The following is a 26,642-nucleotide window of genomic DNA, read 5'->3' as shown; positions in this document are numbered from 1 at the left end:
TAAAGGGGACCTATTATGCAAAAATCACTTTTGCATGGTGTTTGGATATAAATGTGTGTTGGCAGTGTGTACACAACCACCCTATAGTGATAAAAATCCACCCACTCCTTTTTTTTAATCCCCATAAATCATAAGCAGTGTCTCAGAACAAGCCGTTTGCAGGTTCCTGGCAGTGTGACATCACATTAGCCACAGGCCCCACCCACGAATGTTGACAGACACTGGCGTTTTAACATAGATCCGCCCTGAGCAAGTTCACAGCGAGTTGTACACAGTCTGCCATTGCTGCACTGACGAGAGCATCTCCCTAGCATTTTAGGTGTTCTGTAGCTAGATGGATTAATCCACATAGCTCTCTCCATTTACTCCCTAAATCTGAGCCACTGAAGATGAGGATTAATCTATAATGGATTAATTTTGTTTTCAAAGAAAATGCTCCCTCAATTCTACCGAAATTCGTTTATGTCTGCGCGAATCATTTCACACCGGACTTTGTGAACGAATGTCAATACAAAGGGACAATACACAACAGAGGTTGTGCTAAAAATTTGTTACTCAAGGATAGATCCGTAAACTGTTCGTGATCCAGCTTACAGCCTCCAGAGTGATACTGGATACGGCAGTAATGAAGGTGAGAGCACTTTATTACAGTTCATCGGAGTTGATTTACGGATATAAAGTTTACCAGTTTATTAAGCACCACCCGAAAAGGCATAAGGTCTTTATGTATTTGTTTATTGTTAGTTGTAACGAGTGTTTCTGTGTACTTCGCTATGTATGTTGATGATAATGCAAGCAAGAGAGAGAGTTTATGGATAATATTTTGATGCACACTTGCACTGTGTTTTATTAAGCTCTTACAGTGATTTTCTAGAGTGAAAACAGACGCTTCATATTTTGTGTGAAGTACAATAAACATTACAAAACTCATCTGTAAACAGGCTTGTACTAATATAGTGAATAAAAACAAGAAGACAATATAAGTTATAACTGTAATTAAACTAAACTATACCTGTTCTATCTCCATGCAGCATATATTCACAGTTTCTGACATTATAGTGTGTCCTGACTGACTCCTGACACCGGAGAATCAGCTCCGCCCTCTTTTGGCCGAGTGCAGCAGCTCATTTGCATTTAAAGGGCACACACTGAAACGGTGTGTTTTTGCTCACCCCCCAAAAGTGGAAATTTTAACATGCTGTAAAAAAATATCTGTGTGGTATTTTGAGCTAAAACTTCAAATACACACTCTGGGGACATCAGAGATTTATTTTACATCTTGTAAAATGGGGCATAATAGGTCCCCTTTAAATATATTTCCATCATTATAAGCTATGAATTGTGAAAACAATGTCAGCAAGTACTACAGTGCAGTACTGTATGTTTTGCTGTTGAGCATTTGACAAATAAAACTTTGAACTTAAGGTAAATTTACACAACAACAATGTACTAAAAACGGAAGCATTTTCCTTTGCGTTTTTGCATGTACAGAGGACACGGAGACAATGAAATCGTTTTTCAAAAACTTGCACTTTGAAACCTGTTTTCAAACGTTTGTGTTTTCAGGCCCCCAAAATGCTGTTGTTGTGTAAATGAAGGGCCAAAACACATACATTTTTCTTAGTTTTTAGTTGAAAACGGTGTCGTGTAAACGGCCCCTTAAATATCTAGTTCAGTCATGAAACTCTAGATGATGCAGGCTGTTAGGTCATTTACATGTAATCTGCAATCACATAATTTACTACAAGGCACAAGCTGATTGGCCTTTGCTGATCTTGCAACCAATGGATTTGTTGCTCAACATTTAAATAGTCTGGTTCAGTGTTTGCTGTAAGCTAGTCCTGCAGTGAATTAAAGTTCCTCTGAAACCCTCCACCTCCCCCAGCTCCACCTGCCCAGATCTGCTACAGCAGTGGTTCTCAACCACGTTCCTGTAACTATTGTACAAATTAGTGATTTTGTATGAATTTGTACAGTTTGATTTTTCGACCAACCTCAGTGGGGCATGTGCAGATCATACAGAAATTTACAAATGAGATTGTTTTGTTTGTTCTCATAGGCAGTTGGAAAAATTTGTGAAAAGTGAAACTATACTGACATTAAACAACTAAAAAATGGCACAGATCAACTAAACAAAAACTGTTTATGCACCAATAAAATTATAGATTTGTATAATTGTTCTTCAGGGAGGCAGGTAGTCTGTGGGTTTAGGTTTGAGTGAGACGGTCTTTAAATTCAAGACTGCACCTGACCGTCCAGCATTCAAAGGTGACAGTCATATGGAAGACTTAAGGAGGTTTGTGCCAGATATCAGGAGTGAGGCAGAAACCACAGCTTTGGTAATCCCACCTGACCTTTCACACAGACACCTTCCATCACACACACATGACTTCTCTCCCTCCATGTTTTTTTTTTTTTTTTTTTTTAAATGGAGATGGTTGACAACAGAAGGACTGCCCCACATGCACCAGCATCTAAAAGCCTTTTGATGTCTCTTTTCAAAGTGCTCCCATCAGAGAGCACAACACAGGGAGCCACTGCCTCACTCAACTGCTGGAGAGATGTGAAAAATACTGAGGAAATTCAAACACCCTGTGTTTACTTCCCATATCTGACTGACAAATATCGGTTTTGACAAGCTAAAGATGGGACTGAAAAGCATCTTCACTTGCAGCATACAGTATAAACACTTTTTTTATTAACCCACTTTCTTATTTTATTCAACTCTGTACTTAATCGAGGATGGAATATTTCTCATAAAGTGACCTTCATAATTATCAAATGTTTTCATTTATATGAATGTAGCATTTATCTGATGCAGTCACTTAGCAATTCAAATTAATTACATTTTACATAATATTAATAATATACAGTATATGAATCAACATAAAAAGAACCACAAAGCTTAATGGTACTACCAAGGTGTTTTTTATTGGTCTATTTACACCATTTAAAACTTAACAAAGTTGCTTTTTTATTTCTATTGCTTGAAAAGTGTAAATGTGTTCTTTTTTTAATTAAGTGCAATAAATCAAAACTGCAAAATAAATATATTTTTTTATATATTGTTACAAAATATTTTAAAAAATGCTGTTCTTTATATTTAATAATAATCAGCACAATTATTTTCAACTGTAATAATAATAAGAACATCAAATCAGTTTCTTAAGCATCAAATCAGCATATTATAATGATTTCTGAAGGATCATGTGACATCGAAGACTGGAGTAAATTTACATTTTAAAACATTCAAAAAAGGATCTGTATGGATATGACCATACACCATATATCATTCAAAAATTACTGTAAAATGTATAATGTTCCAAGTTACTATTAATAATTATTAATATTAATTAATAACATTAATTGTACTATGTATTATTCAAACTCACCTCAAACTTATATTAAAATTGTTGCTTAATTGGTACTGGGAACATCAAAATATAATATAATGCACAAACAAATGTGGTAAGTGGCATTGAACTGTATTTTTTTCCTAATACAAGAAAAAAGAAGTGATAGAAGTGGAGTTTCAGCTGCATCTATACTTAATTCTCCTGACTAACTCCAGAGTAGAGACTGAGAACACAACTAATGAATAACCACACATAGAGAGAGAAAGAGAGAGAGAGAGAGAGAGAGAGAATGAGAGCAAGAGAGCAAGTGAGCGAGAGAGACATTTATTAATAGTTCTCTTCACCTCTCCTCTTCAATATAAGAATCTCTGGGTGTTTTTGAAAAGATGACAGAATGTCAATATCAATAACCCCTACATCAGTGTAGTGTAACCTCAGGGCTCCAAACGGCTGAGCCCTAAAAACATCCAAGCCAATCAAAAACACCTGTTATGAAAGGAAGCATGCTGTGACAGAGTTTTAGACAGGCAAACTTCCGAGTCACCAACCTGCAGGGCCTCTAGAAAGCGGAAGGACCCGAGCCGCCTGCCCCGAGGAACAAGGCAAAAACTGGAGTTGTGTAGCAGCTCCTGGTAATCAAACCTGTGAACACACACATAAAAACAAAATGCCAGAAAACATTAGATTCTGCTCTTTAAAAATGTTTACAAAGTCATATTATTTAACATTTGTTACTTCCTTGTCAAAAGCTGTGAATGATTCTACATGCAGGTATATATACTCACACATTTCCAAATGCACAACTATACAGTAAGTGGCAAAAAATGGGAGGAGCTAATGGTAAGATCAATCCCTAAATCACCAATCAGCAAGCATGGGCATGACTACGTCAGTAAAATATTTATGTAGGCCAAGATATCAAATAAATATATAATAAAAGCATAATAAACAATAAATTAATAGGCCAGTTTCTCAAACAGGGGCTGGGGCCCATTAGAGGCCTCAAGATGAAAAAGATGAAAATGAAGACAAAACAAGCCTTAAATTAAGCTAAATTATGATTTCTAGACCTGGAAAAGTTATATGAATCTTATAACTCATATAATTTATTAAGAGTAAGATATTGTGTGTATATATTATATTATTATCACAAACTGGTGTTTATAGATCATAATACAACTGTTTTAGCAGAGATAAAACATACAAAATAGGTCTTTTTTTTTCTGAAATGTAAATTACTCTGTATTAACTTCTTGTTTATAGAACTGTTGTATATAAAGTACTATCAGTCAGGCTAATTAAGTAATATTACACTTTTTGTGCTGTTGTTCTGACTACAGCCAGCTGTGCTGATATTCAGTACAACATCACTCTTGCTCATGTGATATTACTTAATTAACCCGACTGTATGGTTATTACGGTTGCCAAGCAACATAGCAACTTGGTAAATTAATATCTGATGTGTGGTCACAGGTGTATAGCTGCTATTTACTATGATGCAGCTCTTGCAATCGGATCTTAGAGTCCGATCTGTCTTATTATATTTGCTCTGGCATATTATATTAGGACAACACAATAAACATACTGGGAGAGAAAAATCAAGATCCAGCTGAAGGTGGAGGGATAGCAGTGAGAGATCCTGTTATTTGCTCTCTCCTTCTGTTCTCACAGTCAGCCTTAATCTGGCTAGAGCTCACTCTCCTCTATTTAATTCTCTTATAATTACTGCCTCACTCTCTTTCTCTCCCTTTCTTTCCTCTATTATCTCCAACCTGCATCACCCGTTCAGCCAATAAGTAGAAAATATGTTGTTCTTCTTCTTAACTTCATTTTCTTTTTCTCCTCACTTCTACAAAATTTGAATAATGAGTCAATGCATCATTAAACCTTCTTCCAAAACATGTTTTTGTCTTACCCTGATTCACTATGGTAAGTCTATTATAAGTGTTTATATTTTAGACCTGACAGGATGGTTTTGCAGGAAATTGCATACGTCAATTGCCCGTATGTGTCTCGTCATATCCTTAAATAGAGAAAAGTTGCTCCAGCTACTTTGACGTGTGTATGGTGTGGGACTGGTATTGGTTAGTTGTCACAACGAGCAAGAAAGGTTGACATGGAGCAGCTAAATCTCAATCCTCTAAAATTCTAAATCCAACTGCCAACTTGTTTGTTGGTGTTTGTTGGCGTTTGTCTGTGAGGTGTGAATTGGCCTTAAAGGGTTCTTCAGGACGATACGGTTCCAAATAGAGCTGTTACTATGTGTAAAGAACCTCTAAAGAACCATCTTTTTGCACAACCAAAACAATGTTCTTCTGCAAAATGCCTGCAGTTTTGTTTTTTAACCGCTAGAGGTCCAAAATTTACATATTGTACATTTAAGCTGAAGTACTAAAATAACTAAAAGTAAATAAACTAAAACTAAAAATTAATAAAAAAACAAGATTTCTGGTCAGAACAGTTCTAAGAATAAGATTCTAGACATCTGAGATTGCTTGCCCTGAGTGCTTGTGCTGAAACTGCTGCTTCTAAAAGCACTGAAGTTGTAAGAATCACTTTGGGATTCGTTTTCTCAAAGATCAAATCTCCTGACTTCTTGTTGTGTCTCCAAAAGCAAGATTGGACACAACTTTTCACTAGACTGCAAATGCTACAATAACATTCACAACCACCTCAAAAAGAGGGTTGTCAATTAATTAAACATTTCAAACAAATGAATTACATCTGATTAATTCATCTGAACACTATTTTTAAACACTTATTAAAAATTAAAGCAATCACCAGCTGTTTGGTGTCAAGACCAAGATAATTATAATAAAAAATAAAGACTTTTTTTTTTGCTAAAGTTACTTTAGAGTGCAGACAGACTTAATTTCCTTATTGTTAACATTTTACAATAAGGTCCAATTAACAACTAACAGTGAAAATATACTTCTAAATCATTTATTAATTTGTTAATTTTGGCATTGAACAGTTTTTATTTTTATTAACTAACGTCAACTAAATTAACAGCCCAAACTAAACTAATAATAAATAAATAAACTAATTTAACAGCCCAAATAAAATCAGTATTTCTTGAACACCAACTAAATATGAAATATGGAATAACAACCAAGTAGAAAAAGAAAATTGCTTTTATTCCAAAGTTTTGTTCAGTTGGTGGTTGTGATTGTCCCCTGTTGTGCTCTGTAATTAAAATGGAAAGTTTGACACAAAAAGTCAATGTGTTGCAGTGCAGAAATAAAAAGAAGTCAGGATGTTCAGAACAGTGAACAAAAAGGCTTTTTTTTTTTTTTTTTTTTTTTTACATTTAAAGCTATTTTAATACAACGTCTTAAGGCAACGTCTTAAGCCGGGTGCACACTGTGCGATTTATAACAGTCCTTTATGATTGTTGCTTGTCAGACTGTATGAACATGATCCTCATGTCACATTGTGGGATCTCAGCCGTCATTTATGTCAGGCTGTACGACAGTCAGAACGCGTTAAAAACGGACGCGTGCTTGAAAACTCTTCAGGAGTTTTACATCATCAACCCACACACGTTCGGTGACTGTGAGCTGCATTACACATGGGACTGAAATGGTGGCTAACAAAGACATCTCTAGCGTTAATTTTGATCATGGCTTATCTTGAAAAACTAAGACAATTTGACATTTGTCGTCGGAGAAGTCACACTGCAGGACTGTGCGCCAAATCTTCTGACACGTCGGAGGTAAAATTTGTTCGCAAAGGTCATTAATCGGCTGTCGGTGAACATGTCAAACTAGCGATCCAAGACTACAGATTTTAGCCTAGGATTACAGGAATCTTTTAGGATTCTCAAAATTTGTCTCAGACGACCAAATCGTGGCCAAAATCGCACAGTGTGAACCCGGCTTTAATTAGAGGTGCTAATTTAAAGGTGACCATATGGCTAATGTTCCATATGAGGATACGAATAAAAAGGGTTGCCTGGGGTGGCATCTTGATGAGGGAGCATGGGGCGCTCGCACAAACAAACAAACAATAAATAAATAAATAGTGGTGATTTGAGTGATTTTACGTGGTTTCATTTTCCACGTCAAATATCTAACTAAAATCAGTCATTCAATGAAGTGCTACCAAATAAACCACAGTTCATTCATAATACTGTGAATATGTTTCACTGACATAATGCACATTTTCTCCTGGTTAGTGTGAAGCTGTTAAGAATATATAAAACCAGTCTGAGCATAGGCGTAATTGGCGGGTGGGACATGTCCCCACCCCTTTTTGCCAGGGTCGATATTGTCCCCACCACTTTTTTGAAACATCTCACGGCACTGATGTATCTAATACAAAAGAAACATCTTTAGTTGATTAGCAATTCATTCATTTGTGTTAAATAATAAGCAATCTGGCGCTGGGATTTGTTTTTGAAATCATGTTGAGTGCTCGTTGCCACTGATATCAGCATCAGTGTTTTCTTGGCGCTCTTGCACACTGTGCAGTCTTCACACGGACGAGCGCTTTAATCTATCGGAGACTCTCTATTCGTGCCGGTAAAAATAACAAAACAAGATGCACATAAATGTGTCCCTGCTCTTGATATACAATCACTGATGAACATCTTTAGTTTTAATAAGAAAAAAATAAAATAAATTATACGAGAGCAGATTAGAACCCAGAACCTCTGGCACGCTGAACAAAAAGTCTACCACTAGTCCATCAGGACAATTTTTTATAGTAGATGTAAGGATGAAACTATCATATTAAACATGGTCAATAAATTTTGTCCATTTATTATTGTAATAACACAATTACAACACCCCCCCACCCCCACCCCCAACCACACACATTCCTGTCCCGCCCACTTATTAAAACAAAGTTACACCACTGAGTCTGAACATCACTAAGATGGATTATTGTTTGAAGTGCAGGAGTATAATAATCAGGTTATCTTCCTTATGATTTTTTTTTTTTTTTTTCACACTTCTGCAATTTAGATGTAATTGTGTAATAATTTGATTCTTTTTTAAATTTCTATTTATGTACAACTATTTGTTTATTTATTTTCAAGGAATTTCAGATGTTTCTTCTGGTAAGGTCAGTAACCACAAAATGCACAGTAACTCATTGATTTTCCTGAGAGGTCTGTGTGTTTCATTCTGATCAGGCACAGCAGTGGCAGCCGTGGCCTTGAGAGGCACTTCTCAATAAGGGTGGAGGAACGTGATATATATTCAGGTTTAACACTAAGACACCATAACAAATTCAGGTGCACATGACTGCTTACATAATGTGCAGCTGTATAAGCTTGATAAACTAGCCATGGATTCTTTCAGTGTGATTTCCCCATACTATCACCTGCAAAAAAAAAAAAAAAACAAATGCCTGAGATGAATGTTAAAAAAATAACTAGGAATGACTATTGACTAAAAAACTGAATCAGATTATAACATAATATGCTGATTAATTAATTAAATTGCAAATAATCACTATATCAATATTTTTTTAATTATTTAAAGTTGATGCATGATGATAAATGTCAATTATCTGTTATTTTTATAATTAAATGTAATTAAGGAGTTAAATTTACAGTAATAACAACACATTCATAATCTTTTCAGTTTTTATGTGTAGTATACTCCATCTTTGAAAGTTCTAGTGGATAATTCTATTCCACTGACTGCACCTACTCTATTTTTATGCGTTCATCCTAGAAAAACAAAAATGATACATTTATAAATAATACAATAAGCGCAGTGCACATTTAGCTCTCTGGTAGCTCAATAACACGTAGCATCGGGAGCAATTTACAACTATAACATGAACCGACGGAGGCCTGTAAATCTATTTCTTTTTCCCCAGCTGAGAGCATCTTGGAAAGAGTGTGGGAATAAGACAGAATGCGAATGAATATGCAGGTCTATTTCTCATTCTCTGCTCAAAGCGCAGCATAAAGGGCACATGAAGGAAAGTAAAGGCCTGTGACAAATGCGGTGACTGCAAGGGTGGCGCTATGCATTTTTTATTAGCTGTTAATCCATTCCTTGTGTAACTCAATATAAATCAAATTACCAGCCTACCATGCTGTCAGTGACTACAGTAATTAGATGGAAAAGTGACTCGTAGAGGTGTCGCATTCTTTTAAGGTGGAAAAAAGCAAAGAGTGACATTGTGTTTACGGCTGTGCTTTCTGCTCCTCACTGGCAGGTGAACACTACTTATTCAATGACCAGAGAAGAGGTTGGACATGCTTGTGGGAGCAATTACTAGGAAAAGAAAAACAGATTATTTAGCTAGTTAGGCCTATCTGTCATTCACAACATTGTCCATGAGGGAAATCAGTTTCGTACACTGATTGTTTCTTCAATTACTGGCACTATTTCTTTCTTTGTGTTATATAAGATCATATTTTTTTTTTACCACAGCTTTATCTAATTTAAAATAGACTTAATAGTTTTAATTATCACTACAGTTTTAAAAAACTATGAAGATCTAAACAAAGAGTGAAGTTTATTTAACTGTGTGAAAATGAAATTATATTATATCAGTTACACAAATGATGACATCCCTCATTTGCATCACAAATGTTGTATCACTTGTGTGCAAAACATTTTTATTGTCATTTTCAATAAAGCTGTAATTTTACCAAATTATTCAAAATATCCATGTTATTTAATCATTTGAAAGTATGGTTAAAAATGCCATTAGTCTTAGCAAAACGAAAGAGTCTTTTATCCTATTCTAGCAATTTTATTCCAAAAATTTCCACCACAGAATCTATAAATACAATATACAATATGGTATTTGAGATGCCATCCTTGTATGTAGAGTGAGCAGACAAACTGAACCAGTGAGAGTGTGAAAAGTGTGTTTTAAGAGCCCATATACAGTGCCCTCTGTAAGTATTGATACAGTAAAGACAAAATTGCTCTGTTAGCTGTGGTGTCAAGACATCTATAAATATGAATAAAAGATTAATATGAGGCATAAGTACAGATTGTCACATTTTATTATTGACTGTTTCAACACAAAATGTTTTACCAAATAATAAGTACGACACTTTTAGAGTTTCATCCCTCTGCCTAATGTGAGCATAAGTATTGGGACGGTTTAACTTTAAAAGTGTAAAAGCTAATATTTAACTGTAAATCCCTTGCAAACAATCACAGGAGCGAGTCTGTGACCCATAGACATCACCAGACTCTTGCTTTCACACTTTTGAAATGGTTTTTCAGGCCTTTAATACAGCCATTTTCAACGGTTGCTTGTTTCGGAGAGTTTCTGCCTTTAGTCTCCTCTTCAGCTGGTAAAATGCTTGTTCAATAGAATTTAAATCTGGAGACTGACTTGGCCAATCTAAGACCCACAATTTATTTTCCATGATAATCTCCTTGATTGATTTGGCAGTACTAGTGTTTTGGGTCATTGTCCTGTTGCCATATGAAGCGCTTCCCAGTGAGTCTGGTGGCATTTCCTTGAACACTGGTAGGCAAGATTCTTTTGTACACTTCTGAATTCATTCTTCTGCTGCCATTAATGAATAAGTCATCAATAAAGATGAGTGAGCCTGTTCAAGAGGCAGAAATGCATGCCCATGACATGACGCTACCTCCACCATGCTTTCCAGATGAGGTTGTATGCCTTGGATCATTTGCAGTTTCTTTTTTTTTTCCACACTTTTGCTTTTCCACTTTGATAAAAGTTAATCTTTGTCTCATCTGTCCATAAAACTCTACTGGCTCATGTGTGTTTTTGCTAATATTAATTGGCTTTCCTAGTTTTGTTACCGATCAGATGTTTGATCCTGCTGTGTAGCCTCTGAAATTCTGCGAACAGCAGATTGTGAGACCATCACCCCAGCTTTCTGGAGGTTGCTGGTGATTTTAATGACAGTTATTTTAGAGTTTCTTTTTCATAGCCCTCGTCATTTGTCTATCATCAACTGCTGTTGATTTTCTCAGCTGAACTGGTCATTGTCAGTTGCTGAAGCTTGCCAGTGGTATCTATCTGTGGTATCGCTCCTGTGATTGCTTGCAAGGGATTTACAACTAAACATTAGCTTTTACACATTTACATTCGCTTTAAGTTAAACCGTCCCAATACTGCTCACATTAGGCATAGGGATGAAACTCTAAAAGTGCTGTTCTTCTTAGCTGGTAAAACATTTTGCAACAGCCAATAATAAAATGTGACATTCTGTACTTCTACCTCATATTAATCTTTTAATCATATTTATAGATGTCTTGACTCTACAGCTAACAGAGCAATTTTGTCCAATACTTATGGAGGGCACTGTACATGTATGTGCCCGTAGATGAAGTTAGCGTTCTTTATATGCAACCCAGGCTCATTGAGGGGGAAAAAAAAAATCTTCACAATAATATTATGTCACTTTTTTCATGTTTCATTACACTTTCAAAGTGAAATATCTAGTGAGTGGTGCTAAAAGTGTGTTTAGGTTTATCTGAAACAGATGAATGTGAATCTGGCAACATCTTATTACGTTGATTGTTGTACATATTGCAGCAGATTGGAAATTAAATGTCCAGTGAGTGACGCTAAAAGGATAATGATTTATTATTAAACCCTACACTAAACCTAAACAATAGTGTAAATGTGACATAAAAACACATTCGCTGTACCAAGTGAGCTAACAAGCAAGTTTACTATGTTAGAAAATCCATATAGAGCAGGTTATGTGATGCAAACGTCAAAAGGTATTAAGTTTAAAAATCATGCACTATGGTAAAAGTGTTTTGGCACTGCAGTGGCTAGTTGGTACAAAACCAAAAGATTTACATGAAAGTCATAGCTTTATCACATCCTGCATGCTTAGAACCAGGTGTTAGTCATGGTAGACCATTTTGCAGTGGAAAGGAGTAGAGGATAAATGGATCAATGTAATTTGGGATCAGACTGCTAATAGGTTCACATCAATGTCCTTTCATACTCTAACTCACAGCGTACCTCTTAAATGTGATACTATTATTGTTAATGAGACAGCGGTTGGTACATCCCCACAGAGAATGATTTTAGCAGAAAAGGACAGAGCGATGATCACACTATTCATTTAAAACACCGCACTTATCCGGCCTGCCTAAAACTTCTTGTCATCCACTATCTAGTATTTTTAGAAAGTGGCATTGATATTGTGAGAGGAAAATATAGTTTAATTCAAGCTACTGGCACATTTATTCAAGTATTCACTGTAATGGAAATTTATTTTTACAGTATATCTGTACATATGGTGGAAAGTCTCACAACTGCCCCGACCCAGATTCCACTCCAAGATAGGTGGTTGATCATGCTCCTTCCCCAAAATGGCTTATATATATATATATATATATATATATATATATATATATATATATATATATATATATATATATATATACAGTGGGTACGGAAAGTATTCAGACCCCCTTAAATTTTTCACTCTTTGTTATATTGCAGCCATTTGCTAAAATCATTTAAGTTAATTTTTTTTCCTCATTAATGTACACAAAGCATCCCATATTGACAGAAAAACACAGAATTGTTGACATTTTTGCAGATTTATTAAAAAAGAAAAACTGAAATATCACATGGTCCTAAGTATTCAGACCCTTTGCTGTGACACTCATATATTTAACTCAGGTGCTGTCCATTTCTTCTGATCATCCTTGAGATGGTTCTACACCTTCATTTGAGTCCAGCTGTGTTTGATTATACTGACTGGACTTGATTAGGAAAGCCACACACCTGTCTATATAAGACCTTACAGCTCACAGTGCATGTCAGAGCAAATGAGAATCATGAGGTCAAAGGAACTGCCTGAAGAGCTCAGAGACAGAATTGTGGCAAGGCACAGATCTGGCCAAGGTTACAAAAAATTTCTGCTGCACTTAAGGTTCCTAAGAGCACAGTGGCCTCCATAATCCTTAAATGGAAGACGTTTGGGACGGCCAGAACCCTTCCTAGAGCTGGCCGTCTGGCCAAACTGAGCTATCGGGGGAGAAGAGCCTTGGTGAGAGAGGTAAAGAAGAACCCAAAGATCACAGTGGCTGAGCTCCAGAGATGCAGTCGGGAGATGGGAGAAAGTTGTAGAATGTCGACCATCACTGCAGCCCTCCACCAGTCGGGGCTTTATGGCAGAATGGCCCGACGGAAGCCTCTCCTCAGTGCAAGACACATGAAAGCCCGCATGGAGTTTGCTAAGATGGTGAGAAATAAGATTCTCTGGTCTGATGAGACCAAGATAGAACTTTTTGGCCTTAATTCTAAGCGGTATGTGTGGAGAAAACCAGGCACTGCTCATCACCTGTCCAATACAGTCCCAACAGTGAAGCATGGTGGTGGCAGCATCATGCTGTGGGGGTGTTTTTCAGCTGCAGGGACAGGACGACTGGTTGCAATCGAGGGAAAGATGAATGCGGCCAAGTACAGGGATATCCTGGACGAAAACTTTCTCCAGAGTGCTCAGGAACTCAGACTGGGCCGAAGGTTTACCTTCCAACAAGACAATGACCCTAAGCACACAGCTAAAATAACGAAGGAGTGGCTTCACAACAACTCTGTGACTGTTCTTGAATGGCCCAGCCAGAGCCCTGACTTAAACCTAATTGAGCATCTCTGGAGAGACCTAAAAATGGCTGTCCACCAACGTTTACCATCCAACCTGACAGAACTGGAGAGGATCTGCAAGGAGGAATGGCAGAGGATCCCCAAATCCAGGTGTGAAAAACTTGTTGCATCTTTCCCAAAAAGACTCATGGCTGTATTAGATCAAAAGGGTGCTTCTACTAAATACTGAGCAAAGGGTCTGAAATACTTAGGACCATGTGATATTTCAGTTTTTCTTTTTTAATAAATCTGCAAAAATGTCAACAATTCTGTGTTTTTCTGTCAATATGGGGTGCTGTGTGTACATTAATGAGGAAAAAAAATGAACTTAAATGATTTTAGCAAATGGCTGCAATATAACAAAGAGTGAAAAATGTAAGGGGGTCTGAATACTTTCCGTACCCACTGTATATATATATATATATATATATAAAGAAGAAAGTCAACAGTTATGTTGTTTCTGCACCATTCTCATCACATCCTGAGCAAATGGTCATCAATTGTAGAATGGGTGCAGGTGAAGGACCCTGAGAACCATCTTAGAAAATGGTGTGTCTCAACTTTATTAACATATAGATCACAGCTGTTACAATAGGAGCAACTTCATTTACATTAGGGGTGGTAAACTGTAACAAGATAAAAGGTTTGAGTTTAGGATGTTCGGTGTTCATTCTGACCTTTATTCTGAACCCAAGGTGCTTTGTGTACTTTGTCACTGCTACGCTGCAATAAACTTTTTCATCGAGATCTTCAACGTCCTCATAATTTTTTTCTTACACAACTTTTATTGTATATCAAGCCAACTGATTCATACAAGTCTAGTGCACATTTGCACAATGTAAAGAATAACGCCTGTTTCACACATACTCTGTTTGCAGTTGTGTATGTGATAAAGGAGCAGCACCCGCTATTGTGCTTTCACATATGCCGCGTTTGCAGTGCGCAACTAATCCGGGGCTGTATATCACAACATTTAATTATTTTCTCAAATACATAAGGTGTTACTGAACATGGCTTGTCAGTATTGCAATTCTCTTATACACTCCTTCATAGATGTCACGCTTAAACGCACTACATTTAAAAGTTTTATTTAATTCATTACTTTATGTTTATATAAAACATTATATGGCCATGTTCACACACAATACGGTTATTTACGGGAGTGACAACCGCATTCTATAACCGAACTCACACCTGTAATTTTGCAGGATTCACAACCGCGTTCTCGGAAAACCTGCGCTGTGTGAACAGAACCGCACTGGACAACTAGTTGTCTGTCACGTGACGTCATCCAGTGCGAAAGAGCCACTATGCTAAGGAGTTTTGTGTGTGTGGTTTCACTTTCGGTAACTTACAGCGACGGAGATATGAGCTGTGTCCCTGACAGCAACATAGTGACTGCAAAGATCCGGCCCACATCTGGTCCGCGTATAAACCACATGTAACAGTTGAGGGCCAGATCTGGGCCAGACTATGTTGCTGTCTGGGGTGTCATTTGAAGGTTTTAGATCCAGTCACTGTTTTCCACCGGAGCGGCTCCTGTCAGTTTTGTACGCGCGACTCAAATGCCGTGTCATGCGTGAGACACTGCTAAGGATGTGAGACGTGAGTGCAACATTTAAATTTGTCTGGCTAACACGCGTTTACATCGAAGCTTAGATTTGATGGATAAACTTGTGGCTCAGTTGGACTCTTGTCATGTCAAAAAGTGATAAGACTTTTCAGTTTTATGGAGGTCGCCATCTTTGATATTACTTTGGTCACTGTCGCAATGGTTACTGGTAAGAGAATACGGGCTTGACTCTCGTTGCACGTTCATACAGACAGTATTCAAGACGCAACTGTAATTTGCTGTGTGAACGGGACATCTGTAAGAAAATGCGGTTGTCAATCCCAAAAACTGACAGTGTGAACGTAATCACAATAATTGCAATATCACTCATGCAAGTGAACAAACATTTAAACAGGCTGTATGTTAAAATCACAAACATTTTAAATTAAAACTTACAACAGACAAAAACCAACTCTCGTCGTCTTTCACTTTTAAATCTTCATTCATGAAATCCCGCGGGCCATAAAGAACTTTGTTTTTCCACCTCACGAAGAGACAAGTGCTATTCATTATGTCGCCTTGATTATCTAAATGGTATGGTGTCGTTTTCCTTGCTTTACCCGACGCAAAAAGCCATGTGTTGACTGTGAAACAAAGTAGACTTTAAATTATATGCATTTATGGTGAAATTAGGCTACTAGATTTTCACATCAATACATGTTTATTTTAATGCGAAGAATGCAGTGTCGCTTTCATTCAGCATGGTGCAGCACAGCAATAGACTCGTGCGGAAATGATTGCTGCACTGCTGCAGACGCACCGCTCCTGGAACGCATCCGCGTGCAGTGTGAATGCTCAAAGCATCTCCAGTTTCAGAAGAGAAGGGCTTCACAATTAATGGAACTAAAATTGAAATTGTCATATGATTTAGTTGAATTATCAAATCACAAATGGATGAAATTTATTCTGAGGTGCTGTAGGTTTCAGAGTAAAGCAGGGCACTGTGTTCATTTATGCGGTAAACATAATTTCAATAAGTACAACATGTTCCAGGATCAACACCTGTTTTGATCCTGGAACAACATTCCAATCAGCCAATCAGTTTTGAGGGACAGGCTTACAGTTTATGTCAAGTTTAGGATTACAACCAGGGTTAGGTGATTCTACATCAGCGTTATTCACCTATCATTTCCCTCTGATTTTAGGGACATGTTATGGGTATGGTTAGGTTTAGGTTTTAGGGATAGGGATAGGGTTAGGTCTAAAACAGAAATGTTGTTCCAGGATCAACAAAATATTCAAATTGATTGCATTTATAAAAACACTAGTGTGAATATAATGGGTACTGAGACACTATCAAAACTAAAAAGACGTCTGAATCCACTTTAAAGTCCTGCAAAGTCATTGATAAGAGTCTTTGGTAACAGTTTATTTTACAGTGCCATTGTTACATATATTACATGTAGTTACTATAGTAATAATTATGCATAATTACATGCAAATAACGCTAACCAAACCAAACCCTAATCCTAACCTTGTGGTAAGTACATGTAGTTACTTAATATTACTTAGTACTTAAATGTATTACAGTGTAACAAAGACACCTCAAGTGATTTTTTTTAAGCAACTATTGGTATCAGAGTGTGGTCTCTTTGTTCTTTTTACCTGGATGTCTCAGTAGCAATAAAATTTGATCCAAAGCCTTGGATAATACAGGGATAAAGCTGTTAGCTTCTCTTCATCTCAATGGCAGTTGCTTAGCTGCTGTGTGACCCGCTGCGTGGAGGCGCTGCCACCAGCAGGGGCTAATGGGGCCATGCTAACCATCCAAACCTTGACCCCTTAGGTCTAGACAGGCTTGTCTGAGAAGAAAGAGCCATTAAATGTTGTATTGTTACACTATTACCTTTATTCCTGGAGGAGCTTTTTGTCAGGAGATGCTGTCATTTTGCATTGAACCTACAGTGCAGCTAAGTTCAAAACAGGGTCTCTCTGCCTCTCTCTCTCAGTATGGGCTTATTAATACTTAATGTTCAAGCTTACCTGCGATTATTTATGCTGCCACTGAGTTAAATCTCACTCAGGGAGAAACACATTGATTACCCTTGGAAAGGTATCTTGTGATGTATAATGTCACTTGGATAAAATGAGTGAAATAAAGGAGGAGGTGAAAGCTCCTGTCAGGGTGCATAAAGAGCGCTCTGAGGAAAATATCAACATTAGCCACATTTCCCCCAGTGCAGCCATCTCATACTTTACCAAATGATTTATTATTCCCTGTATGGTGTTTGTAGTGAAATGAAGCAGGGCTGGATTATTACAGTACCTTGATATTCAGGACCATATTCTGTCCTTGGTAAACTGAATAATAATAAAATCATAATAAGAACTAACACATTCCTAGACATTTGCTCTGGTTTAAAAAAGATGAGGTCTTCAGAATGAATAAATGAATAAATGTTCAACTACAATTTAATTTTTGATGAACTGAAGTAATTAAAGGGTCATATCATGAGTAACCATATTTCAGTTCTTCTGAAAATTTTTTTAGAATGTTGCAACCTAGACTCATTGGAAAAGCCCCGCACATGACATGCAGGAAAAGAAAGTAAATTGTGCACTCAATTTACTAATTTGCTCCCTCAATTTACTAAATCATGAGCATGATTTACTATTTTGTTCCATTGATTTGCTAAATCGTGTGCACAATTTACTAATTCACTCCCTCGATTTATAAACCGTCCGTGTGCATGATTTTAAATCAAGGGAACAAATTAGTAAATTGTGTGTAAATTAGTAAAATTAGTAAATTATAAATCATCATTTATAATTTGAGGGAACTAATTAGTAAATCGTGTGCACGATTTAGCCTATTTTTTTTTCTGCATGTCATGTGCAGGGCTCAGTAGAAAAACATGGCTTTATCTACATTTTTTTTTTAGCAAAACTTCAAAAACATATCTATACATACACTGTAAAAAAATTGTTGGTTTAACTTAAAAAAAGTAAGTTACCTGGTTGCCGTAAAATTTTGAGTTCATTGAAATTAAAATTTTGAGTTAATACAATGAAGGCGATTGGTTTAATCAACAGAAACTCAAAATATTATGTTATCTGAACCACTTTAATTATTGAAGTTGATTTGACAAAAGAAAAAATGTCATAAATCATAAAAATATTTTTTTTTACAGTGCACAATTCACTGCAGTTTACATTTGAAATTAACACTAGAGGCGGTAAAACTCATTTCTTTCAGAAATTATGATTACGGGGCAGATTATTGATTTTAATGCAACGTAATATCATTTTGCTGAAATTTTTCTAGTGAGCCTGATTTGGTATATATACCCTACTATTTACAAATCAAAGGCCCTCCAAAGTCCAACCAGGCTATTTATTTAAACTAAACTCATTTTGAAGTAAGTTTTGCTGTTAATTAAGGGCACATTTATACCCTTAACGATATAATAAAAACTGATTTTTTTTTCTTTGCAATTTTCACGTACAGACAAAAACATTGTCAAAATTATCCCCGTTCACACGGATCCGCGAAAACAACTAAAAACACTGTTATGCTGACAGGCCAGAAGCTGGCGATGTCACTTTGTAAATAAACACTACACGCCTATAGACTGAACACGTAACACATGTAACACATGTAAACGGACCCTTGATATGTGAAGAGGTTAAACAGCTAAAGAGGTAATTTATGTATTTAGTTCTTATAGCTTCAGTAGCAAAAGCAGTCTGTTCAGTTCTAAGGGTCAGAAAAATAGTTGTTTTGGTGCAAGAAACCAGGACTATATAAGTGGGCACCAGGAAAATATTAAATGTAAAAGTCCTTTCATGAAAAAAAAAAAAAAAAAAAAAACACTCTCAAAAAGGGGGTAATTGAAGAAAAAAACGAATCCAATGATCTGAACTTTCTGTCTGAGAATCATCTCTTTTGACATCATCCAATTACGCTCAAGCAAAAATCAGGTGATCACTAGAACATGACTAATTATGAGTTCACTTGGAACTTGTGTAAAACTCTGACAGCGTTAGCTAATTCCTTCATTCTGGTTAGGCCGTACCACCATGTAGCCAGCGTAATCCATTCAGACAGTTTACAAGAGGTTTGACACGCTGAAACAGCTTTTCCCGTTTAAGGGTGTGTTATCTGAAATGTCTAATTGAGCAGCTGTCAGGGTACACGCCGCGGACTCACGCCAAACCCTCTCTAACATAAACCCCACTGCTGTCTAGTTCATCACTATCCTCCACTGCCGTCAGCTTCAGGAAGCACAAAATGCTTTCCATAAAGGTTTTTCAGCCAAAGTCAAAGGCAGAAAATACAACAGAAGAATTGTGTTGTTGTTGTTGTTGTTTAAAATGAAATTTGAACTGTGTATTTTCTGTGCTAATAGTCTTACCTAACTTAATTGCAAAATTAAAGAATCCTGAACTGTCAAAACAGACAGTTTCATCTCAAAGTCACTTGGTTTCTCAAAATATGTTTTTATCTACACAGCTCTCACCCCCAAAAAACCTCACTCCCATCTGGGTCATGGCACCAACATAACCCCTCCGGTCCTACTCGCCCTCAAACCGGCATCTCTGGCATGGGATGTAGGTGCGCTAAAGGGACGCTAAAGACCGCAGTCTCAAGCGTAAGTCACTAGTGAGCCTTTTGAGATCAGGGGAGTGAGGTTTTCCTGCACAGCTCTCACTAGCTGTTACATATGCAACTTGTGTAGATTTTGTGGTTTGAAACATATAAACAACAGACTTTTTTTGACTTCCTATCTTCCACAACTTCCATTAATTTTTTTTTAATTTTTGCCACAGTGATAACAATTTTCAACTTACAAATAATATAACAAAAATCACACACACAAGTTTTAAGCTTGGGAATGTGTGAAGAAATGTTTAACTTCCTTTTCTTGTTAAAATATAATATAATAACATAGCTGTTTGCTGTCATATATTCAGTTCAATCAGACTGACTTTTTACTGTGGTCCTTGAGAGCGCAAATAAGAAACTAGCTTTTCATTCTGATACAAAAAGAGAAATGATGTAATAACATCTTTAGAACTTGATGCTATCACATGTTAAGCTGACTGAAGCTTCAGTCCTTGACTGAGATAAAAATCACTGTAGCTGATAACTTAGATCATGCTTGATGTCTAATAAAATATATATATAGATAGAGTGCGAAGCTAAACATGATTTTATCATACATATAGGAGCATTTATCCTGGTTCTGAAATGGCACTTTATTAATAACCCTTGGGGGGATTGTGACAAGCCCATACTGAAATTTGCCATATCTAATATAGAATCTATCTGTTCCTGAACAGTATCTGTGTGGAGTGCTGGTAGTCTGGCTCTAAGCACTGCATGACATTGTGATGCTAAACAGTGGTGTAGGCTGCTCCACGTCTTTGATCAAACACTGCAGCCGGGCCGTGGTGCTCTAGAACTCATTACAGCGCGGTCTTGAGCCGGATCCCGTTCACTCACCATTGCAGATATGCATCAGCGCTTTGCTCGATCTCATCTGCTCAAACACTGCCTGCTTATCAGCTAAAGCTAGCCTAGCTTATAGTGTGCTCTAACACCAATTTATTCCAGCACACCAAATACAATTCCCTCTCTATCCTCTCAGTTCGTTTTAAACTAACCACGGCCAGCAGACATACCAAAGCCTGACCCATATTACAGACTACACCACACAAGCATAAGAAAACTGTCTCTAATAAATAAGATAGAATTGTGACCACAGATTTAGTTGTACTGTCCGCATCATTTTAGCATCGAATTCACTGAAAGAATTAGCCAAATAAGGTAACCGCAAACACAGCCAAAAAAATCAGTGCTCCAAAATTTGCATGGTGTAGTTCCCAATTTTGCCACTCAGTTCTGAGTATCTGAGGGATACGATTTGGCATACTTACGGGGATTGTAAAACTTCACCACCCCTTGTGAGCTTAATTGTATTGAATGTGCAGTTGTAAATCTTAAAAGTATATATATATTTTTAAAAAGTACTTGTAGAGAATATAATATTAATGAAATAAAAGGTCACTTAAGTATGCTTAAAGAGTACACTTTCATGACTATATTTCTTAACACACTTAAGTACACTTTTAAAAAGTGCACTTTGTAATAATGTCAAATATAAAAGTTTTATGTTAAAGTACATTTTAAACCATTATGTATGTTTTACTAATCTTTTATCATGCTTTAAAGAAGTATACTTAATTTATTGTGCTGACTATCATACTAAAGCATGTAAAGTACTTTATAATTTTAACTGTAGTGTGTTTTTCTATATTACATTTATATACTAAATTGCAACTTCAACAATACAAATGTGCAATTACAAGTAGAATAGAAATGACATTAAAGTATATTTTAATTCACCATGAATGCAGTACATTCGCTTTAACCATATTTCAAAGGCAACAGAAGAAATTATGAAATTACATATAAAGATACTCAAAAAAGCACTCTTAAGTTCAACTAATTGCATTGAATATAAATATAAACTATATTACATTTTGCTGTATTTTTAAATAAGATCCAATTAAGTGTCTGAAAAATTACATTGAGTTCACACTTAAGTATATTCTTTTATAGTACTGCATATATTTCCGTAATAAGTACTCTTTTAAAAATTATGCTAAAGTTTGCTTCTTTTTTAACAAGAGGCTGCAATCCAGTTATCTGAATTGACTTTTCAAAATGGTGAAAGTGTCCCCATCTACATCACACATCTGTTGCCAATAGAATCAATAGAATGTAAACTAACATCACTTTTTTTAATTAAATTCGTCATCCGCCTGCTTTCTACAGGATGCAACAGCAGGAGCCTAATTGAAGAGTTTTGGCGCAGTCTTTAATGCCTAATTTACATAGAAAGCAGTGTTCAGTTTTATACAGCTTTTGTTTTAGTCTTTTGACCAAAGTATCCTTTAAATTTAACCAATATCATGACATATTCCAATATCATGTACCAATAACCAATATTATGACATATTCATTTCACTAAAATGGCATCTAATTATAGTCGATGAAAACAATATTTTAGTTGACGTTTATGTTGTGTACAAATCTGATTAATATCATAGGATGAGTTACAGCCCAAATTCCGAAAATGTTGGGACGGTGTTTAAATTTGAATAAAATGAAAACTAAAAGACTTTCAAATCACATGAGCCAATATTTTATTCACAAGAGAACATAGATAACATAACAAATGTTTAAACTGAGAAATTTTACACTTTTATCTAAATGAGCTCATTTCAAATTTGATGCCTGCTACAGGTCTAAAAAAAGTTGTCACGGGGGAAACAAATGGCTATAAGAAGCAAGATTCAGCTGGGAGAACATCTAGCAACTACTTAAGTTAATTGATATCAGGTCTGTAAAATGATTAGCTATAAAAGGGATGTCTTAGAGAGGCAGAGTCTCTCAGAAGTAAAGATGGGCAGAGCTGTGAAAGAGTGCGTAAAAAGATTGTGGAATACTTTAAAAACAATGATCCTCAACGTCAAATTGCAAAGGCTTTGCAAATCTCATCATCTACAGTGCATAACATCATCAAAAGATTCAGAGAAATTGGAGAAATCTCTGTGTGTAAGGGACAAGGCCGAAGACCTTTATTGGATGCCCATGGTCTTTGGGCCCTCAGACGACACTGCATCACTCATCGGCATGATTGTGTCAATGACATTACTAAATGGGCCCAGGAATACTTCCAGAAACCACTGTCGGTAAACACAATCCGCCGTGCCATCTGCAGATGCCAACTAAAGCTCTATCATGCAAAAAGGAAGCCATATGTGAACATGGTCCAGAAGTGCCGTCGTGTCCTGTGGGCCAAGGCTCATTTAAAATGGACTGTTTCAAAGTGGAAAAGTGTTCTATGGTCAGACGAGTCCAAATTTGACATTCTTGTTGGAAATCACGGACGTCGTGTCCTCTGGGCTAAAGAGGAGGGAGATCTTCCAGTGTGCTATCAGCATTCAGTTCAAAAGCCAGCATCTCTGATGGTATGGGGGTGCTTAAGTGCATATGGTATGGGCAGCTTGCATGTTTTGGAAGGCACTATGAATGCTGAAAGGTATATAAAGGTTTTAGAGCAACGTATGCTCCCCTTCAGACGACGTCTATTTCAGGGAAGGCCTTGTGTATTTCAGCAGGACAATGCAAAACCACATACTTCAGCTATTACAACAGCATGGCTTCATCGTAGAAGAGTCCAGGTGCTGAATTGGCCTGCCTGCAGTCCAGATCTTTCACCTATAGAGAAAAATACGTCAAAGATGACCCCGAATTCTTCAGCAGCTGGAAACCTATATCAGGCAAGAATGGGACCAAATTTCAACACCAAAAACTCCAGAAATTTATAACCTCGATGCCCAGACGTCTTCATACTGTTGTGAAAAGAAGAGGAGATGCTACACCATGGTAAACATGCCCCCGTCCCAACTATTTTGAGATCTGTAGCAGGCATCAAATTTGAAATGAGCTCATTTTGTGCATAAAATAGTAAAATTTCTCAGTTCATTTGTTATGTTATGTTCATATGTTCATATGTTCTATTGTGAATAAAATATTGGCTCAGGTGATTTGAAAGTCTTTTAGTTTTCATTTTATTCAAATTTAAAAAAAGTCCCAACATTTCCGGAATTCGGGTTGTAATAAAGTCCAAATTAATACACAGTATTTATGAATCACTGGGCAAAAAAATACCCAGATTACATACATTACTACATTTGAGATGCTGAAGACAGCATCCTTTGGACACTTTACTATTTCCCATGAGGCCATGGGAAAGAGAACATATTTTAATAACAAATGAGAAGTTCATCATCAAATGCATTTAGTTTCTGGTTAAACTGGACCACAGGTGGTTAGTGAATTAAATGCACTGAAATACAGTGTGCAACTGTCGCACCACTGCTAAGTGAATTTGCTCAAGAGAAGGTGAAACATTTATCGTACAGCAAGTGCTAGTTCTTCATTCTGCTTGTTTGCTTCCTTCTACTGTTCCAGAGGACAGTAGAAGGTTGTGATCGTCCTGTAGGACCTTTAAAAGCTTGTAAATGTTTTTTGTTGCTCTGTAGTCCATTGAAGCAAACAGCCCATAAAACGCTGAAAACAAGTCACATTGCGGTATTCGACCTGCTTAAATATAGCAACCCAAACAAACTTCAAAATCCATAATGGTTCTTAGTTGTCCCTAGTTGCCTTACAGTGGGACATGTATTTCCAGAACACATAATATAGGCCTAAACTATGAAAAAATGAAGGTTCTTCAGTGGTTATTTGCAGCAACAATCAAACTTACCCTTAATTATATTGGCTACTTAATGAGGAGAGAAGACTCCTTGGGAAAGACAGTTGGATGTTGAGTTTCCAAGATCTTATAAATGTCATCAATGGCTGAGACTGGAAGAACTTTTTCCAATGGATCACCAAGAGGACAAAACTGAGTGGATACAACTACTACTACTACAAAAAAAAGCTTTATCAAAGAATCTGCTTCATAACATTACCCCAACCCTGGCTTATTGGAAAAATGTGCCTGTGGTGACAATTCTGCAAACTTATATTGTGTTGCTTCTTTCATGTTTCGTGATTTTATTACACTACATGTTATTGTACGTATCAGGTGGGTTGAGTGTTGGGTTAATGCTCTGTTGTGTTATATATATATATATATATATATATATATAAAATGGACCAAATACTACCCTAAACCTAACCGATAGTGTCAGCAAAAGCAAATGTGTGATAAAAACACATTTGCTGAAGCAACCATGCCAGTTTAGCTTGCTTCTACAAGTCTGAGTTCTATTATAGTATACATAGAGCTAGTTATGTGACCCAAACATGAAAATGTGTTAGTTTACAAATCAAGCACTATGTTAAAAGTGTTTTGAGGTCATAAACGGCAACACAGAGAAAGATAAAACATTCATTCACATACTGTATACTGACACTGCAACAATACAAATCGGTTTGAAATTTGGCAAACTTAGACTTTAAATATCACACTACCCTGACTAAAGTCTAAAAGCAGTCAAATTCTATGAGTTTAGACAGATCGTTTTAATACTAACTGCAAACCATATCAAAGTTCATGAAGTCATATCATGAACCAGACCTTGCCAAGTGCAGTGCAGGTGCAGTTTGCTGGAAAAATGCTTTTGCACCAACAAAATGAACCAAACTTCGATATCACAGCACTCTGTCGTAAAAGAGCTATTCAACGCTTCTCTCCCTAATCATTAATAAACAAAGCTAAACAACATCAATCCTTTCATGTTTAAACGGAATTCTGGAAAAGGGCCAGCCATCATTATCAGTAAATAACAGTGTATGGAATCTGTTTGAAAATGGAGATCCTGCTGTTTAAATATCACTATTATTCAATATATATGTGCTTTGTGTGTAATACATCTGAAGGGATGTTTGACTGAAGTTGGCCCCTGTGATTTCTACCCAGCAGGACGCAGCACTAAGGCTTAAATGTACTTTCTCTCGCTACAGGAAGCAGCATCAGCCATTCACCACAAATCAAAGCCTTTCAGTGTTATTATTTTATGATGTGCTGTTGCCCTGGGAGGTGAACACATGTAGAGAGGCTTCATTTAACAGACAGTCACAGACAGGACATCCATATGGCACGACAGGTTACACAAACATAGACACTCGTTTCTTACTTTTTGTTTGGATTTTTCACTTTCTCTCTCTTTCTTTGACGAGACGTCTAGTTTTAATTGCAGCTCTGAGATCAGGGAAGAGTAATGAAATCTTTGTTGGGCTTAAGGTGAGAGGAGACGCTCTCATCCAATCCTCTATTTATTGGGACAGTGGGAAACATCAAAGAAGAGGAGGGCCGCGTCCTCATACCCCTGAGAGAATTATTTTCATAGCTTTGTGCATTTCTATCTATGTACGCATTTTCTCTATTTGTGTGCCTTCTTGAGAATAGCTCCTCTATGTTGTTATGTGGATAGATCACAAAATACTTCTGGGAAGTCAACATGCCCTGCGGTGTGATGTGATACACTCCATCCAAATATATTTAATTATTTTTAGAATAACTATGCACAGCTCAACAATAAAGATTTATTACGCATGTTATTTACAATCAGGTAATTCA

The 26,642-nt window shown here is 36.6% G+C and overlaps 1 protein-coding gene across 2 annotated transcripts in view; it reads right to left on the bottom strand.

Moving 5' to 3' along the window:
• Nucleotides 1-26,642, bottom strand: part of LOC127502442 (exostosin-1a) — a 337,216-nt gene that overhangs the window by 76,429 nt on the left and 234,145 nt on the right. For both annotated transcript variants that reach the window (XM_051875375.1, XM_051875376.1), the window contains exon 3: nucleotides 3,905-3,998. In XM_051875375.1, coding sequence (XP_051731335.1) covers nucleotides 3,905-3,998 — 94 coding nt within the window. The remainder of the gene's footprint in view (nucleotides 1-3,904; nucleotides 3,999-26,642) is intronic.

This window comes from Ctenopharyngodon idella, chromosome 20 (genome assembly GCF_019924925.1).
Source record: "Ctenopharyngodon idella isolate HZGC_01 chromosome 20, HZGC01, whole genome shotgun sequence".
Classification (NCBI taxonomy): domain Eukaryota; kingdom Metazoa; phylum Chordata; class Actinopteri; order Cypriniformes; family Xenocyprididae; genus Ctenopharyngodon; species Ctenopharyngodon idella.
Note: the sequence above shows the minus strand (reverse complement) of the source record. Positions and strands in the feature narration are given on the sequence as shown.